The sequence below is a fragment of the Drosophila santomea genome, chromosome 2R (assembly GCF_016746245.2).
Source record: "Drosophila santomea strain STO CAGO 1482 chromosome 2R, Prin_Dsan_1.1, whole genome shotgun sequence".
NCBI lineage: Eukaryota > Metazoa > Arthropoda > Insecta > Diptera > Drosophilidae > Drosophila > Drosophila santomea.
Genome location: NC_053017.2, coordinates 16,076,038 through 16,094,528, shown reverse-complemented (window position 1 = coordinate 16,094,528; position 18,491 = coordinate 16,076,038). Strand labels below are relative to the sequence as shown.

Genomic DNA, 18,491 nt, shown 5'->3' with positions numbered 1-18,491 from the left:
TCTTCTTTTTAATTCACAGAACCAAACTTTGTCGGGTCCTTCGACATCGGGGAGTACGTGTACTTCTTCTTCAGGGAAACCGCTGTGGAATACATCAACTGTGGCAAGGCCGTCTATTCACGCATCGCACGGGTGTGCAAGAAGGATGTGGGCGGAAAGAACCTGCTGGCCCACAACTGGGCCACCTACCTGAAGGCCAGACTCAACTGCAGCATCTCCGGCGAATTTCCGTTCTATTTCAACGAAATCCAATCGGTCTACCAACTGCCCTCCGATAAGAGCCGATTCTTCGCCACATTCACGACGAGCACTAATGGCCTGATTGGATCTGCCGTATGCAGTTTCCACATTAACGAGATTCAGGCTGCCTTCAATGGTAAGCCCACCACCGTCTTTCGGTGCGATCCGCACATCCCGTTGACATGCAATTTTCTGTGCTCGTCCATTGTCCCCCAAGTGGATTGGGTGGCACTGACTTGAAATTGGAAACGGAAACGGAAACGATGGAATTGAAATGGCGCATGCAACTTATTGGCAAATTTTATTTGCAATCTATACATTTGTTTTATCCATTCGATAGTTCGCTACCCCACTGTGTGTTGAGTGTTTTGTAATTTCAGTCCAGTTCAGTTCAGTTGGGTTCCGTTCGATTCGTTGCCGTGCGCAACATAAATCGCATTAGAAAATCCATTTGAATGGATTATGGCCACACACACACTTGCACACACTTGGTGGCTCTTTTTATTTTCCACCGGCTGACAGCTTAGAGGGGAAACAGCTGACACCTTTGGTCGTAGATTTAAGTCTTCAATTGCAGCTCAGCACTCAGAGCTTGATAAACTTTTTTCCTTTTCCATTCCCTGCCATCTCATATGAGCAATTGTTTTTGCTTTGCTCTTTTACTTTTTATCCCGCGCGCACAGGCAAATTCAAGGAGCAATCTTCATCGAATTCCGCATGGCTGCCGGTGCTTAACTCCCGGGTGCCGGAACCACGGCCGGGTACATGTGTCAACGATACATCAAACCTGCCCGATACCGTACTGAATTTCATCAGATCCCATCCACTTATGGACAAAGCCGTAAATCACGAGCACAACAATCCAGTCTATTATAAAAGGGATTTGGTCTTCACCAAGCTCGTCGTTGACAAGTGAGTTGGAAACAAATATATTTTCTATTTGCAGGTGTGATACTTGGACTGTTTGTTTTACGAGTTTAATCCGTTCGTCATTCAGAAATGTAAACGAGAAAAATATCGGAACATTTTGCCGAAATATTGCCCAATTCAATTCAATTTCTAAACATATATTTAGTAAATTGTAAGCTCATTAAAAGGGATTCATTAATTAGTCAAACATTCTACTTTATCACGTAATCCGCTTCAAAAGTTTAAGTTTGATTCAAGCTTACTAATATGCATATTAAAACACCCTTATTTCAGAATCCGCATTGACATCCTCAATCAGGAATACATTGTGTACTATGTGGGCACCAATCTGGGTCGCATTTACAAAATCGTGCAGTACTACCGCAACGGAGAGTCGCTGTCCAAGCTGCTGGATATCTTCGAGGTGGCTCCGAATGAGGCCATCCAAGTGATGGAAATCAGCCAGACACGTAAGAGCCTGTACATTGGCACCGATCATCGCATCAAGCAAATCGACCTGGCCATGTGCAATCGCCGTTACGACAACTGCTTCCGCTGCGTCCGTGATCCCTACTGCGGCTGGGATAAGGAGGCCAATACGTGCCGACCATACGAGCTGGATTTACTGCAGGTGGGTGATTTAAAGCCAACATGCGAGTGTATGCTATTAAATTCAGCAAACGAGTGGCAAGCCAAGGGATTCCATATCAACATGATATGTAAAGATACCACAAACCCATCTACTTATTATTTCAATTGACTCAAAATCAAAGCTGAAACGAATGAATTAATTTCACATATCCATCTGCAGGATGTGGCCAATGAAACGAGTGACATTTGCGATTCGAGTGTGCTGAAAAAGAAGATTGTGGTGACCTATGGCCAGAGTGTTCATCTGGGCTGTTTCGTCAAAATTCCCGAAGTGCTGAAGAATGAGCAGGTGACCTGGTACCATCACTCCAAGGACAAGGGACGGTGAGTGGAATTGATGATTTGCTCTGCTTCCCGACAACCAATTGCATGGATTTCTTTCATAGCTACGAAATTCGTTATTCGCCGACCAAATACATTGAGACCACTGAACGTGGCCTGGTTGTGGTTTCCGTGAACGAAGCCGATGGTGGTCGGTACGATTGCCATTTGGGCGGCTCGCTTTTGTGCAGCTACAATATCACGGTGGATGCCCACAGGTAAGCCAATACACTAAAAGTGTGTTGATATTAAAAGACTAACCCACAAGCAGCAGAATATATCTAAAATACCTACAATTTCAATGAATACAAGTTTAATGCATTTAGCTTTATTGATTAGCATAGTGAAGCCATATACTACTCAATTACACTTGGATAATAATAACTCGAAAAAAAACAATGTTTTATTTTGGAACAGATGCACTCCGCCGAACAAGAGTAATGACTATCAGAAAATCTACTCGGACTGGTGCCACGAGTTCGAAAAGTACAAAACAGCAATGAAGTCCTGGGAAAAGAAGCAAGCGGTAAGTGATAATGAGGACCAACGCCCTTGGGGGTGGATTTGTGGTAAAATGAGGTTGGTGGAATGGTGAAATGGGGGGTGGTGTTGGTGATGTTGGTGGTTCCGGTGGGCCAGGGGCAGGCACCCACCATAATAAACGATTTGAATGGCAATTATTTTAATAGCCTTCGAGCCGGGCGGCTGTCCAAGCTGACACCGCAGCGTCAAATCAAAGGGAAAATAATAATAAAAGCGGTGTAAGGTAGTTAAGTTGTCATTATCCAAGCAGCCCACCTGTGGTGTGACCCAAATGCAAGGTAATTGCCCACCTGGGTGGGAGATGCAATGGAAATGTAATTAAAATGCAATCACTTTGGGGTCTATATATGTAGGTTCCTTCGCAATCATATTTACTAATTGTGTGTGTCTTATGTTCTTCTTTTTTTACGATTCCCTCTACAGCAATGCTCGACACGGCAGAACTTCAGCAGCAATCAGCATCCGAATGAGATTTTCCGCAAGCCCAATGTCTGATATCACGAACAGAGTATCGCCCTCAAAATGCCGTCATCGTCCAATCAGTTTTAGTTAATCGAAAGCGAGGAGGATAATAACAGTGCGGAATAGAAAACCCAACAGGGGATTGGACGAGAAGAACTCATTATAATCATTATTATCAGCGACATCATCATAGACATACTTTCTTCAGCAATGAACAGAAAACTCTTCCTAAAGGATTATGCATTTACCGAGGCATTTACAATGCATCCATTGACTTAGACTTAGACATTAGGGTATTATCGCATGACACAGCTCCTCCCATACATACGGTGCAATTTCACCCACTTAAATCGATTTGCATTAAATACAATAACAAAAGCCACAACCCATAGTTAGTTACGACAATTGAACAATGGAGATACTTAAACAACTGCCGCAGAATCGCACATTCATATCGTTATTTGAATCTAGACTTTGATCAGTTTCAGCATAACAACGTATATATGCATATATCCAAACTTTGAACTTTCAAGGCTTACTTATAAATATGGCAACCTAAATGTAATCGAAGAAGCAATGTGATGTTAAGTTTTGATAAATTTATTAACAGCCTAACTACATAATCGCGATGAACTCGGTTTAAATGTACTATAGCGACACAATTATAACGATTGTACACATGCATGCACCCCATACGGATATATGAATCAGCCCTAAATCGAATCTAATTCTAAACTTACAGGAGCGATCCTTAGATAAACCTCAATCACAAGCAATACTCGCCTAACGTGCATCTACATAAATAACTCGAATCGGTCCATAGCTTATATACTACACGATATCTAACAGTGTTCAGTTATATGTAATATGTATGTATGTGTACTTCAAATGCCAGTTTATATTGTAAAACCCATTCCCATCTTGCCCACAAAACGATTTCGATGAAAAAAAAAGTATTTCGATTATGATTTTTAGTGACTTGCACTCTCTTCAGACTAAATGTACTTAAGGTAATTTGCAAAAATCTTTAGTTCTTAAGCGTTTAGTTATAATAAAATGAGACAAAAACCATTTTAATAAAAAATATCTGAAATTTACAACAAATGTTTGTGTTATTTATTTCATGTAAATGTTTTCTAAATTTAAATCCTATGCTATCATTGGTTGTCCTTATGTAAGGACATAAGTGAGACAGGTCTTGCAAACACTTAGCAATAATAGAATGTGAATCAAAGGTGTGAGAAGTGCTGTCCAAATAATAATTTCAATTTCATTGCATTTCAGCTTATCTCTGAACACATTGCATAATTCCAACCGAGTGCGCAAAGACAAATGTTAATTTTAAATCAAATACTTTGAACTATTCAACTTGGACAAATATTTTATAACGAGGAAACCCAAGCCGGACATCGGGCAAAGTTAGCCGCCCCCGTCTGAGAGTGTGTGTGTGTGTGTGTGGGAGTATCTGTGTGTTGTTAGCCAGGTTGTTCGAGACAAAGTTTGTCGTGCTTGGGACTTCGGCCTTTCGGTCAGGTCAAGCGCAAAGGCGAGAAATAACCAAATTTCCAATTTGGTTTTCGGGCTGTGCGTTTGTCGACCCTTCGGTTCACCTTGCTCAAAGCCAAAAGGCAAACATTTGAGCTGAGTGTTTGTGAGTGTGTATGTGTGTGAGTGGTGTGCCTGTGTTGGCTGGGAAAAGATTTGCATATTTCTGCGACGGGGCAACATTAAATTGAATTCCATATTCAAATAGTCGAGAGATAAGCGTGAGCATACTTTCCAATTATAGATGGCCAGCCCGCAGACAAATAGAATTAAAGTGCAACATTTTTGCATAATATCTTGCTTGTAAAATGCGCCTGCTGCCTGCTGCCGACTGTTCGCACCTTAATTAGTTATGCAGCACCAAAAATTAAGCTTAATTAGCGTTGACTCACTGGTTTGGAAAATTAATTATTTCCACTCGCCGTTATTATTATCGCTGTGCACTTGGCCGAAGCATCAGGGCCCTGCTTCCGGACCCGCTTGTTGACTACTTAATTGAAATTCATATGATTTTTTTCCTTTGCACTCTCCACTTTTGTCATTATCATTTAAATAGCGTTGGGGGTGCTATAATCCTGGCCAGAACTCTGGGAGTTGGGCTCGCTGGGTTTCATCATCAGCAAGGACAGCATTCCTTGCGAGGCTCAAACTCGCAGCTTGGGTCTGTTGTTTAAATGAAATTAATGCATATAAGTGGGCTTCGGTTGAGCTGAAATTAAATTATATTACCCCAGCTTAAACAAAACTAGATATACTTTAGAAGGAACTATGCTCCTCGTGCGCCAGAAGACGTTCATAAAAAGTACGATTAATACTTAAGATATTAGAAGAACTTGCTTTTGTTTCAGAAGTTTTCTTTTTTATTCCAAATTTTAAGTGGTAATAATATAGAAGTAATTTATTTAAATTACAACTTCACCGTACTCTGCTAAATTCCAAAATCAACTTTGTTCGCAAATCTCCCATTTATACGAGTACAACCAACAAACCGATCTAGGTAATCCATGATATCCGACAAAGGAGCTGTCAATCCGGGTCACTAGCTCGGTTCCAGGAAAGGTTCAGTTAACTTTAGCATGTCGTACGGGTCACAGATGAGCTGGCAATAGAAATACGAAACAAAATTCTCAGTGTTAATAAAAAATCGTAGAAAAATACGCGTGACCAAAATTCTAGAGTTACGTGGCTCGGTGACCAAAATATATTAATATTATAGAAACATAAAGAGTTGGACAAAATTCTCTGTCGTGTTCCATTATAATTCTCAATTTAATTGCATATTGAAAGAATGCCTTCGTACAAGGATATGTCTTTGGTGCGCGCTAGCCTGCGATTTGTGGGCCAAAATGGTTCTGGAAAATCTGTGGTACCGGCATATCGCCGCTATGCGACTGCCTGCAAGAGTCCCAAGGGCGTTGTGGTGGGTGTTTACTCCAAGGATGGCGACAAGCCAGCGAAGACCACCGCAAATGCAGTGGGCTTGGACGATGCGCTGGGTGGCAAGCTGTTGACCCTCATCCGTGAACGTGGCATGGACGGCACTCCCGGCAAGGGGCTGCTCTTCAGTGGCTTCGAGGGCGAATACCAGGCGGTTGCCGTCGTCGGAGTTGGCAAACAGGGAGCGGCCTATAACGAGAACGAGGAACTGGACGAGGGCATGGAGAATGTGCGAGTGGCGGCGGGCACTGGAGCCCGGGCCCTGCAGCTCCAGGGCATGTACGAGGTCCACGTGGACGCCATGGACTATCCGGAGCAGGCGGCCGAGGGAGCCGCGCTGGCCGTGTGGCGCTACAATGCCAACAAGAGGAAGAAGAACCGCATTCAGACCCCAAAGCTCGATATGTACGGCAAGGGCGACCGGGATGCCTGGGTGCGTGGTCTGTTCAAGGCGGAATCGCAGAATCTGGCCAGGCGTTTGTCCGACACGCCGGCCAACATGATGACGCCCTCGATCTTCGCACAGGCCGCCGTGGATGCCTTGTGCCCCTGCGGTGTTTCCGTTGAGGTGCGTTCCATGGACTGGATCGAGGACATGAACCTCAACTCCTTCCTGATGATCGCCAAGGGATCGTGTGAGCCACCTCTACTGCTGGAGTGCAGCTACTGCGGCACCTCGCCCGAGGATCGTCCCGTTCTGCTGCTCGGCCAGGGTCTGACCTTCCACAGTGGTGGCTTGTGCCTGAAGCCCAAGAAGGGTATGGACCAGTATCGCGGCGCCATGGCCGGTGCTGCTGTTTGTGTGGGTGTACTCCGTGCCGCCGCCGCCCTATCGCTCCCTATGAACATCACGGCCGTGATGCCGCTCTGCGAGCACATGCCCTCTGGAATGGCCGTGAAGTGCGGCGATGTGGTCACCCTGCTCAATGGCACCACCATGGGCATCAAGAACGTGGACAAGGCACCGGTGGTGCAGCTGGCCGATCCGCTGCTCTACGCCCAGGCCACGTACAAGCCCAAGCTGGTCATCGATATTGGCACCGTGGCCATGGGTGTTAACTATGCCGTGGGCGGCGGCGCCAGCGGCTTGTGGACCACCTCCAAGTCGGTGTGGCAGAACTTCCGCAAATCTGGTGGCCTGACTGGCGATCGCGTCTGGCGTTTCCCGCTGTTCAAGTACTACAAGCAGATCGTGAACAAGAACATCACCTACGATCTGTGCAACACGGGCCGTGGTCCTGCCAGCTCCTGCTTGGCGGCTGCCATCCTGCACAGCCTGGTTCCCTGTGCGGAGTGGGCCCATCTAGACATCCGTGGCACCGGCATGCTCACCAGGATCAACCCCAGGCCCTACCTCCTCAAGGACTCGATGACCGGACGCCCGACCCGCACTGTTATCCAGTTCATGTACCAGATGGCCTGCTCCGGCTAGAAGAATTCTTGCCATGTGGACACCTTATTTGTGGGCCTGCCTGTTGGCCCATGTATTCGATATTTGATTCTTTGGTACAGTGTTTGCACAGAAACACATCCTGGCCTGGATGAGCCTTCCTCGTAAATGTGCACTTTAATATCGTTGGCAATAAATTGTATAAACTATGAGAATTGAAAATTGGAAGCTAATTATATCGATGTTTATTGTGAAAATAACCCATATCGCTTTGGTATTTCAAATTAACCATATTGCATTGCATAGTACCAAATACGCAAAATGCCAATTGCTAACTGCCTAAACTCAATTCACCAACTAAAAATATTCAATCAGGCAAATATTGAAACTTGAGTAATTTCTGCTCGGTTTCGAGCCACCTTTGGAAGCTACCTGTCGAATCAAAACTTGATTTCCAATCGTAGAAATATGGTCTGATTTTTCCACTCGATTGATGGCAGCATTGCGGATTTTCCTGGCTTTGATGTGCGATGTGATTATGTTGACTATAAAATATTTACCTTTTGGCTGGAGTGACGGGAAAATTGCCTTTGAAGTCTGAGGTGCGGGGGTGCCAATCAATGGAATTCGGCAAATGGCATTATGAGGTTGACTTGATTGTCCACATGTACTTATTCATACGAATGCACGACGCACTTACGTGCCAGCATTTATCCGGCAGAATGTTATGGGCTAATTGCACACGGAGCACGAAATGGCAAATGTCTCTCTCAATATTTAATTGGTCCCTGCCAGGATTAGATGCTCAACTGCGTCCTTTTCGTCCTGCCAAGGAGACCAGGTGAACATGAGCATTTGACTGCAAGCCATGTAACTGCACTTGGCAAATGTTGGCAAAACGATGCTGTTTTATGCGTGTGTGTGTTTGTGCCTTTGACTCGGATTGTTTGCGGGCGTTTGGCCAGTCAAATTTAATTTTGCCCTCTCGAATGCGAAATGGCATACTTCTGGATTATATATTACACACACTCGCACACACACACAGTGTCCCTGGGGCCTCGGTTCAGATCCTTAGCACTGCACTTAACGCATACAGCTGCGCACAATGTCCTATTTGCCCAAGGATTTGCCAGCCCCCCAGCCCACCTGCCCCTTCTTGGCCCTTCTTCTTGCCATTTGTTACCTTGATTAGCTAATGCTAATTTGGGGATTTGCAATTTCCTCTGCTTGTTTATTTATGCCTCGGTTTGTATTTGTGTTTGAAGTGCTGATTGTGTGCAGCAAATGTAATACAGAAACGCGATTGAATTCGGTATTCAGGTGGGCAAATATTTTATAAAATCTGTGGATACTCCAAACATTTAACAGATAAATTATAATGAAATTGTTGCATAAATAATTTCATCAATGTTTATTTTATTATTGGAATTTTAAATATATTTCAGCCATTATTTAATTTTTAATTATTTCACCTAATTTCGAATTGTTCTGAAAACAATGCTTACAAATGTGATGTGATTTGAGTTTAACAAAGTATTTGGAAATTGCATTTGATATGTAACAAATTTAATTGTTATGCAAAATTAATAAAATGAAGTGGTTGTTTCACCTTTAATTACTTTCAAAATGCATTTAATTTGCCTGCAATTAACATGCCAAAAGTATTTGTTTCAAGCTAATAAAAGGACATCTGATTTTGCAATTCCCCCATGAAAACAAAAGCCATTCACAGTCCCAGATGGCCAGATTGCCCTCAGCTGAACCCATTGACATTGGCCATTATTGGGAGCAGAAAAAAAAATTAAAAAACATAAACGTCTCATTTGAACACAAAATGGCAATTTGCTCAAGACAACAGAGAAAAGGCGGCCGGGGGTTAAATGGGCGGGGCCAGGACTTGGACACGGACTAAGGAAATGCACGGATTTTATTGCTTATTTGTTAAATGGCTCGAAAAAGTTAATCAAGCGTGATTTTGATACGCCCCAGAGATAACGAATTATCCTAGGTGGAGGGACTTTCTCCCTGCATTCACATACTATCGTATATGCATTTGGCTTTGTGTGTGTTGCTGTTCGTTTGTTTGTGTGTGTGTGCGTTTTCGGGCTCTGCTATTGTTTTTATTGGTAATTTGGGCCAAAAATTTTCAAATTTCACCGCTTGACTTTTAAGAACATAAAAATGAAATCCCAAGCTCAGACTCAGACATATCGTCAACGGCACCTGGCGTTTGTCGTTTTATGAATTAATAAAGACGTCAGGTCGGTGAAAAGTCGCTGTACCACATAGTCCATACCCCTAAAACACCCGGAACTCGAAAACATAATGCGAGTGGGATAATACGAGCCGTCTTGTAGCTTATTAAACGCATTTTTACAGCATGCTTTGCAGGAATTCTCACTTTATATGCAAACATGTGAAACACTATAAACAAAGGACCCCAATTTGCACGCACACACATACGCACCGTTGGCCCCCAACTCACACACACACACACACGCAGCTGTTGTGGGGAAAAATTCGCTTTCTATTAAATTTTACAGTAAACTGAATTTACGCCCGCTGAACATGAGGTCGGTGGGTGTGGCGGAAAAGCTGGGAAAACTGGAAAAGCAGCAGCACTTTTCTCATATAAACACAAAATTGCAGAAAATGGCGACACCTGCTGTTGCAAATTAGAAAAATAAGATGTTTCATAAAAATGAAATGTCAGTTTTGGGGGAAGATTGGGGAAAACCGAGGCCCAGCACAGCAGGAAAATCATCAACAACAACAGGTGACAGGGTGGGGAAAGTGTGTTGCCGAACCTCACGCAAATATGCCGTATACAAATTGAACACTTGGAACAAATTTTATTATTATTAAAAATCAAAAATTAAAATAAATAAAATAATATGTGATTAACGAAGTGGATATATTTCATTTGTACACTTTTTATTCCCACAGTGTAATTATAGGAGACAAATTGTAATTATACATATATTAAAGAAATAAATGCGAATTGTTTCTATTCAATTTGGCATTTGTTTGTTAAATGTAAGAAGAGTTTTAATGTATAAAGTACCAAAAAAGATGAAATGAATTCTCAGTTCATATTTTGCTTCTGTGCAACGAAAAACAAAGATAAGCCTGAGCCACCCCAATATGATGGGGCCAGTATTCTTATGACTTAAGCCTATATTCATTTTGGGGATAGTTGCCATTCAAAAGGTAACACGTCTCTTATCAAACATTTTGTTCACTGCGATTGGGCACAAAAGTCATTTAAAGTTTGCCAAACAGTTCGATGCTGCAACAGTGGCGTGAAAATGCTGGAGAAACGGCAGCAGAAGCCGTTAACAAACACAGGGCCAAAGGAAACAAATCTAATAAAATCAGCAGATGATGGTCATTAGACCGAAAAGTAATTTCATTTATTCGCAAACTCGATTTGTTGCTTTGTAGCACGAAGTGCGCACGAGTGCTGCTCCTGTTTCTGGTTCTGTTTCTGTTTCTGTTTCTGCTTCAGTTTCAGTTAGTTTGCCTTCTTTTCCAACCAACGACTCTGCTTGGAGTGTCCTGCAGTGGCCGAGATAAAGGTCAGGGGATCCTGTTCCCGGCGGTCAGGGGAGTATTAGTCGGCTAAGCAAGGCAAATCAAAGCAGCGAAGCGTTCAACCAGCGTCGCGCATAAAAACCAAAAAAGAAAAGCAACACCAACAAACTGGCAAAACGAAACACAAACAATGGCTGCAGACGAAGTGAAAAATCACTGGCACTGGAAAAAATATATATGTTCAGATTGTGACCAATTCATGTATTCTGTATAGCTGAACACTTGTTTGAACAATTCTACGTTTTTATAAAACATTCTGTTACTACAGAAAATTAGGTTGTAATTTTATTGTAGACAAGTTTTTTAACGAAATTATTTTTAAAAAATATAAATACTTATTCTAAGCCAGTTACAAAACTATTTTGAATACCTTGTAATACCTTGTAACATGTAAGCCCCAAAAAGTATGCTATATATTTTTTATTGGAATTTTTATGGGATTCGCGGGCATGGGATTTGTGCTACATTACTTAAGACACCTATAAAACGGAATTCCCAACCCACCTGTGTATTATTTCAAGCTGCAGATATCACTAATTTTTTACGGTGCACTCGAATGGCTGTAAAGGGGAGCCCGAAAGCAATAAGAAAATGTGCTGCGCTCTTATAGATTTCTTAAACAAATTCCGAAGATGCGTCGTTAAAATTTGGCCGCCACTAAAAGCACAAACGGATTAGGAAACCCATCAGGAGCCGAGACAGAGAATCCTTCGCGGATTGCCTTACCGTTGGGGTCATAAAATTGTTTCGGGGGCCCCGCACACAGACACACTCGCACCTGTAATAATGGCGAAACAATAAAATTTGCCGACGGAAAAGTTTTTCGCTTCGAAATTTCAATGGCAAAATCAAATGGACAAAATGTAAATGAAAATGCTTTTAAAATGAAATTTAGCGTTACCCAAGCGCTTCATTGTTGCGCTGTATGGACCGCGTTTCCTGTCTCTGTCTCTCCTCATCTCTCCGCTCTCCTCGCTCCCCCAGCACTTCACGCGCCGTGCAAAACGAATGGCATTTGGAGCGGCACCTAAACGGAAATGAAATTAAGCACAAAATGTGCCATTTGCCAGCTGGCAGTTGTTGTTGCTCGCCCCTGTTTCAGTTTCAGCCATTACTTTCGCCCGGCCAGCAGTAATTGAAAAGTTGGTAGGAGCCACTCGAATGCGAGGAGGCCGAAATCCAGAGGACTCCATGTTTGCCTTTCAGCCGTCGGATTTTCCTTCGCCCCAAGCTGATTTGTGGAATTCCATTAAGCCTTTAGTCGGTTAGTTAAGAAGATGGTGTCAGATATCAGTAAACTGCAAATTAGTCAAGTGCTACTGTAGCCTATACCCAGCTGGGCTTTTTACGTCAAGCTAAAAGCGTGACAATGTGTTTAACTTCCACTTTAAAAGAAAGGTATATTTATAGCATTTGTTTGTTTTAAATTTGTTCTGTAACACCTATAATTTAACTACCTATGACCTTCCTTCAATCGAAAAACAAATTAGTCATTTAGGTTTTTCCACGCATCCAGATACTCAAAACACTCTGACGAAGTGCCTGTGCTATCTCACACTTTCCGTTATCACGAATGCGAATCGACGTACACTCAGGTTGGCCAAAAGCATCGCTCACAGCCTGCCACGCCCACTCGGCCAGCTGGTGCCACCGACGCCCCCTAGTAGTAGTTGCAATTCCCAGAACGATGCTCGTACATCTCGGAGCATATGGTACGTCATAATTTTGATGGTCCAACGGAAAAGTTTATTTTCCATCTCGACACACTCGTCCACTTCTCGTGCGGTCAGTGGATGAGATGAACTTCCCTGCTATAAAATGCGGCAAAGTGAACATCTATTTGTCAGAGTTTTTATACACTTAGACCGAGTGTAGTGGCGCTTCCTTTTGCTTACATTATTTGATTAGCAATATTTAATCAAATTGTCATAGTTAGACAAACGTCCATATGTCCCTCGGATTGCGGCATCATAATTCCTGGGCAAACTTATGAGGAAGTTAGATAATGAGGGAATCCCGGACAATAAGAGGAACTTTATGCTAACTTTGGCAAACTCTCCGACTTGCCATCAATTCATCGGTGCGATGGGGAATAGAACGTAATTGCATTGGCCGCATGAAAGGAAATCATTAATGACATACCGCCGCGGTGGTCGAGGGGGTGGAGAAAATGGAGGGGGTGAAAATGGGAGGCTTGGCTTCAAGTCGTCCTTGCATCGCATTTTATGAACAATTCACGCATTTCCCACCAAGAAGAGAACAAAGTTTAGTCGGTTGGAAGTGCAAGTGCAAGGAGGAAATTAAGCTGAACAATAAATTTTCTTCGGCAAGTGCAGTGCCAGCATCCGCCCCCCGCCCCCATCCCTCTGACTATCCACCGCCCCCGCGCTCTTATTAGCAGCGTTCTTGTTTGCCTTTTTCCATTTTTTTGCTCGCTCCTTTTTCGCGCTCTTGTTGTGGTTATGCTTGCACTGCTTCGCCCTGTGTAGGCAGCTACACTGAGAAAAAATTACGTTTAAGTTGTAAAAGAAATATATGATTATTTAAGCAAACTTATCATTGGAAATAAGAATGTCTGAACACTAGGTATAAAGGAAATGATCCCTATCCTAAATGATGACTATCTATAAGCTATTTTAAATATTAAAATAGTTTTCACTGTAAACTGAGCCATTGAAGCACAGCACCAAAGCGCGAATTACCGCCATTTTGTGCACTTTGAACGCCATGTTGCCGTTTTTATCGCTGTGGTCCCATCTCATCCTTCCTCGTCCTTATGCCCTTCGCCACTCCGCCTTTCAGGACCTCTTGTCATTGCAGCTGCCAAGTAATTTTCCCAACGCCAAAGAGTGCTGCGCGTCTCATTGAGGCGGGTAATTGATTTATGTATTTATACTGATTTTTTAATTAATTTATAAGCTTTGCTCTGGAGTGGCGGGAAGCCCAAAATGCTGTTTAATGGCAAAGTGCGTAAATCAATTGGCGATGGATGCCTGCTGTAATAATAACCTTTTCCAGTGCTTATTACAGAAACTATTTCTATGGATCGTAAATCAGGCTGGGTGCCAGCGTAAGTGGGCATATTCAATTAAATCTTTCCAAGATAAATGCATTCAACTCAACTGGTAATTGATTTAACACTTCTCTGGATTAAAATGACATTGGATTGCACTATAAGTGATGTTAATATGATTGCAGTTAAATAGTTTGCTTCTAGTTATATTAAGTTTTAAAAATATTTCTTTTCAAAATAAAAGCCATTTTAATTTGGCGAAATTATTAAGCCCTGTTTATTCCGAGTGAACCAACTTTAAAAATATTCGGAAATAAAATGTATTGTCAATATTCATGTTTTATTAGCAAACCGCAGCGATGTGCAAATGCTCACTATTTGCAAACAAAATCTAAATTCTTTCATAAGCGAGTCTTAACAATATTCCGACCGCCACTGTGCGGTGGGCGTGGCATTGGCTGTCCACTCTTTATTAGCAATACCAGTGCAAACATGCTGCACAAACATTGAAGCACAACTCTATTTGTGCGTGTGTGTGTGTGAGTTCATTTCCGGTGTGGGACGTTGTATTTTAATGCTTCTTGTTGTTGCTGCTGTTGTAGAGGTCCTTGTTGCGATTGCGTGCATATGAAAATTAAAATTGTTGACAATTGTCATTTTTTTCGCATTGCTGTTGTTGTCATTGTGTTGTCAGCATTGTTACCGCGGTTGTTGCGGCTCAAGCCGCCCACTGTCGTATTTTCGCCCCGGCTTTTCCCCATCGGTTCCCCCCAAGCCCGCGTTGTTGCTGCTGCCACACGCAACTAACCGCATTTTGATTGCCATGCATTCGACCGAATCGTGCTCGTTGCTAAATTGAAAGCATTTTCCGTGCCGTGAATCTCGGTTGGCAGCAGCAGAAATAACAACAACAACAACAAAATGCATTTTTGCAGAAACCGGAGAAAGAACGGAAGTTGTCGCTGGCGTGTTGCATGCGTGGTCTGCATCCAGTGGCAGTGCCCCTGCCACGCCCCCCGCAGATCCGCAGCCTCCTTATCCTTAGCGCCAGCAGGCTGTGCGATTTGTTTGCTTGCTCAGCTTAGCGCAACTCGGCTCATCTCATCTCATCTCATCTCATCTCATCGCCGCGCGGAGTGTGAAACTGCATTAAAATTGGTTATCATGGAGGTGACAACCATCCAATCAATCGCCACATACATACATACATATCATTTATGCGTACACCTGGCAAAACCAAGTACCATCTTCATGACTATAAGTATTCAATCATTGGGAAATTATCGAATCATATATACTAAGGCTAAATCAACTGTGATTGCACTTTATAGTAAATGAAATATTCTCAAAATAAAATCAAAATCGATTGATAATTCTTTTGTGCAACTTTTTTCTACGTGCACATTCTATGGGACTTGCCTTCGCCTAACTCAATTGATTTGCTAATGTTCCGGAGGTGCTAAGACCAGAATCAGGCTTAATTAAATTTTTGTGTCGCTGCCGCTTCAGTGGATTGTGTGTATGTGTAGCCTCAAGGCGCTGGCAGACGCGCACATCTTGTATCTGTATATGTATCTGTATCGTGTACGAGTATCTTGCAGATACCAAGCAGAATCCGGCCAGTCGTGTCAGCTGTCAGACGGAAATCTCGCCAGTTCATTCAGCCACACAATAACATAATTATTCAATTATACGTTGTTGCTGGCTGATTTCGCTTGAGTTTAAAAAAGAAAAAAAATATATATAAATAAGGGAAATTCCGTAAGACGCCTAGGAACATAATCGCTACGACCAAAATCAACAAGCAAACGGCTAATGCAATTACAGGAATCCAGGCGGATGGATATTCGCAGAACGAAAAGGGCAAACTCTTGGCAAAATTGTGAATGGTAGACCAACATTTGCACAGGCCATAAATTCCCAACATTCGCCAATGCCAATAAGTTTGGGGGGCCGGGGTCCAAAGTTTTACATTGGTAACCGAAAAATATGCAAAGCAGTCATAATTTTACTTTAGAACCGAAATATTTTCGAACGAAATTGTTAGCAAACAAACTTTTTTATGCATCAACTAATTTCAATCAGCTAACAAAAATGTGCTTGCTGCCCTTTTCCCGCAACCGCAGAGCGAGCAGGATGGAGACTGTGGAAAAGCGCCGAAAACAAACAGAAAACTTTTGTCAATAATGCCGACGACGTTGTTGTGGCTTCAGTTTTCCTTGTTGTCCCGGCTGCCTTTCTTATTGCAGTTGCCATCGCCTCCAATGTCTTAAGTCCCAACTGATTGTGCTGAGTGGCAGTGACAATCGCTGGTTTGGGGGTTTTGGGGTCGTGGCTTAGACTCCACCTGGGCAACTGCGAGTGATCCGATGCACCTGCCTCACCCTCCTCCTTGGAAACCGGTTATACAATCAACTTCACTGTCTGGTGTCGGAAATACGCGGATGGGATGCGGAAGAACTAGCCATTTTTGAAAAACCATTTAAGCAGATAACGATTAAAATATCGCCTTACCTAAAACTTTTATGATTCGTACTATGAAAAAAAGTAATGTATAATAGATCCAAAACAAGAGAGAACGCTATAGTCGAGTTCCCCGACTATCTGATACCCGTTACTCAGCTAGTAGAAGTGCAGGTTTGTGGGCGTTAGAGTGGGCGTGGCAAAAAGTTCTTTGGCAAATCGATAGAAATTTGGAAGACTAATACAAAAATGAAAAAATATCACAACATTTTTCAAAACTGTGGGCGTCGTAGCTCTGGGCGGTTTGTGGGCGTTAGAGTGGGCGTGGCAAAAACATTTTTGGCACACCGATAGAAATTTACAAGACTAATACAAAAATGAAAAAATATCAAAACCTTTTTCAAAAGTGTGGGCGTGGCAGTTTTGGGCGGTTTGTGGGCGTTAGAGTGGGCGTGGCAACATGAATCGACAAACTTGCGCTGCGTCTATGTCCCTGGAGTCTGTATACTTAATCTCAACTTTCTAGCTTTTGTAGTTCCTGAGATCTCGACGTTCATACGGACAGACGGACAGACGGACAGACGGACAGACGGACAGACAGACGGACGGACAGACGGACATGGCCAGATCGACTCGGCTACTGATCCTGATCAAGAATATATATACTTTATATGGTCGGAAACGCTTCCTTCTGCCTGTTACATACTTTTCAACGAATCTAGTATACCCTTTTACTCTACGAGTAACGGGTATAAAAACTAAATTATTAATTAACAAAATGTGTTGCATGCATATATATTTTTGTGTCAAAAATCATACATTATTAATTACACCAGAAATACGAAGGCAAATGAGGGGCATTTCGATAAGAACTATCCAGGGCTGCTTATTTCAAATACCTTAACTTGACTAATACATTAATTAACTTTGCCTCCCGACCATTGTGTTTGAACACCACTTATTCGTGGGCTTATCATTGAGCCAGTCGAAGGGTGGGGGTGCAAAAACAAATACTCAAACGTTACTCTGGCCCTATGTATTTTGGTTAACAATCACAACAAAAATGGGCGCGCAAAACTTTTAATGAGCTAACGCCGCTGATTCAGCGTTCTAATTAACATTTAACGAGCACTCCGTCCTACTTTCACTGAAATGCGACTTAATACGTCGACCTTACGGCATATTATTTGCAGGTGAAGCAACAGACTTCGGGGCTGAATGTGAGGCTCTTGGGAATTATTCAATTTCGGCAGCCATTTGCTAGATTTATGAGATCATTTTAGGCTAGTTTATTTGTTTGACGCTAAACTACATCTTGAATGTATAATATATTTTGGATTCGTGACATAAAATGTTATTCTCAATTTGTTTCTAGACATAATATAATATATATAAAATGGGATTGTAAACATTGAGTGATTTTCTTAATTTTAGACATTATGATTATGTCAGAAGATTCAACAGAGGAAATTGTATTACGACTTTTAAGGATACATATTGCTTAGGAGGTTGCATACTCTTTTCTGTGCTAAGCCATTTAAAACTATAAAATTTCTAATTTGCGCTGAATTTTATACCTCTTGTTTATATAATAATAACTAAATTAAGTACTGCAATGTATTCTAGACAATTTTACAATAATTCTACATAGCGCATACGCCACACATCAAGTATACGTCTGTTGTGGGAACTACAAGATATCAACCCCCGAATGAGCGCCATCTAGGACATATAACCCTTAGTACCATATTCCAACGAAAAAGTTCCCCAAAGCTTTTTGGGGCTGGAACTTGGAAAGAAAGGGGCACCAGCTGAAGCTCCACATTTGGGGGCAACTCTGCGCCCCAAAACATATGTCCCGCCAGGCTGCACAAAGCTGCGCTGCTGAGAGAGCGCGGCGAGAGGGAACTGCGTACCGCTTCG

The 18,491-nt window shown here is 42.6% G+C and overlaps 2 protein-coding genes across 9 annotated transcripts in view; both read left to right on the top strand.

Annotated features, from left to right (window-relative positions):
- Nucleotides 1-4,230, top strand: part of LOC120445315 (semaphorin-2A) — a 31,571-nt gene extending 27,341 nt beyond the window's left edge. For all 8 annotated transcript variants that reach the window (XM_039625634.1, XM_039625633.2, XM_039625628.2 and 5 more), the window contains 7 exons: nucleotides 20-376; nucleotides 924-1,152; nucleotides 1,444-1,780; nucleotides 1,961-2,124; nucleotides 2,187-2,339; nucleotides 2,539-2,647; nucleotides 3,088-4,230. In XM_039625634.1, coding sequence (XP_039481568.1) covers nucleotides 20-376; nucleotides 924-1,152; nucleotides 1,444-1,780; nucleotides 1,961-2,124; nucleotides 2,187-2,339; nucleotides 2,539-2,647; nucleotides 3,088-3,159 — 1,421 coding nt within the window. In that variant the 3' untranslated portion in view covers nucleotides 3,160-4,230. The remainder of the gene's footprint in view (nucleotides 1-19; nucleotides 377-923; nucleotides 1,153-1,443; nucleotides 1,781-1,960; nucleotides 2,125-2,186; nucleotides 2,340-2,538; nucleotides 2,648-3,087) is intronic.
- A 1,508-nt stretch (nucleotides 4,231-5,738) lies between these two features.
- LOC120446362 (cytosol aminopeptidase) lies at nucleotides 5,739-7,758 on the top strand. The gene has a single exon (XM_039627294.2). It carries the CDS (start codon nucleotides 5,960-5,962, stop codon nucleotides 7,538-7,540), a length of 1,581 nt encoding a protein of 526 aa, XP_039483228.1. The 5' UTR covers nucleotides 5,739-5,959; the 3' UTR covers nucleotides 7,541-7,758.
- Nucleotides 7,759-18,491: the final 10,733 nt, after the last annotated feature.

Excerpts from the sequence above, each read along its gene's own strand:
- LOC120446362 (XM_039627294.2), top strand. The coding sequence starts at position 5,960 with ATGCCTTCGTACAAGGATATGTCTTTGGTGCGCGCTAGCCTGCGATTT.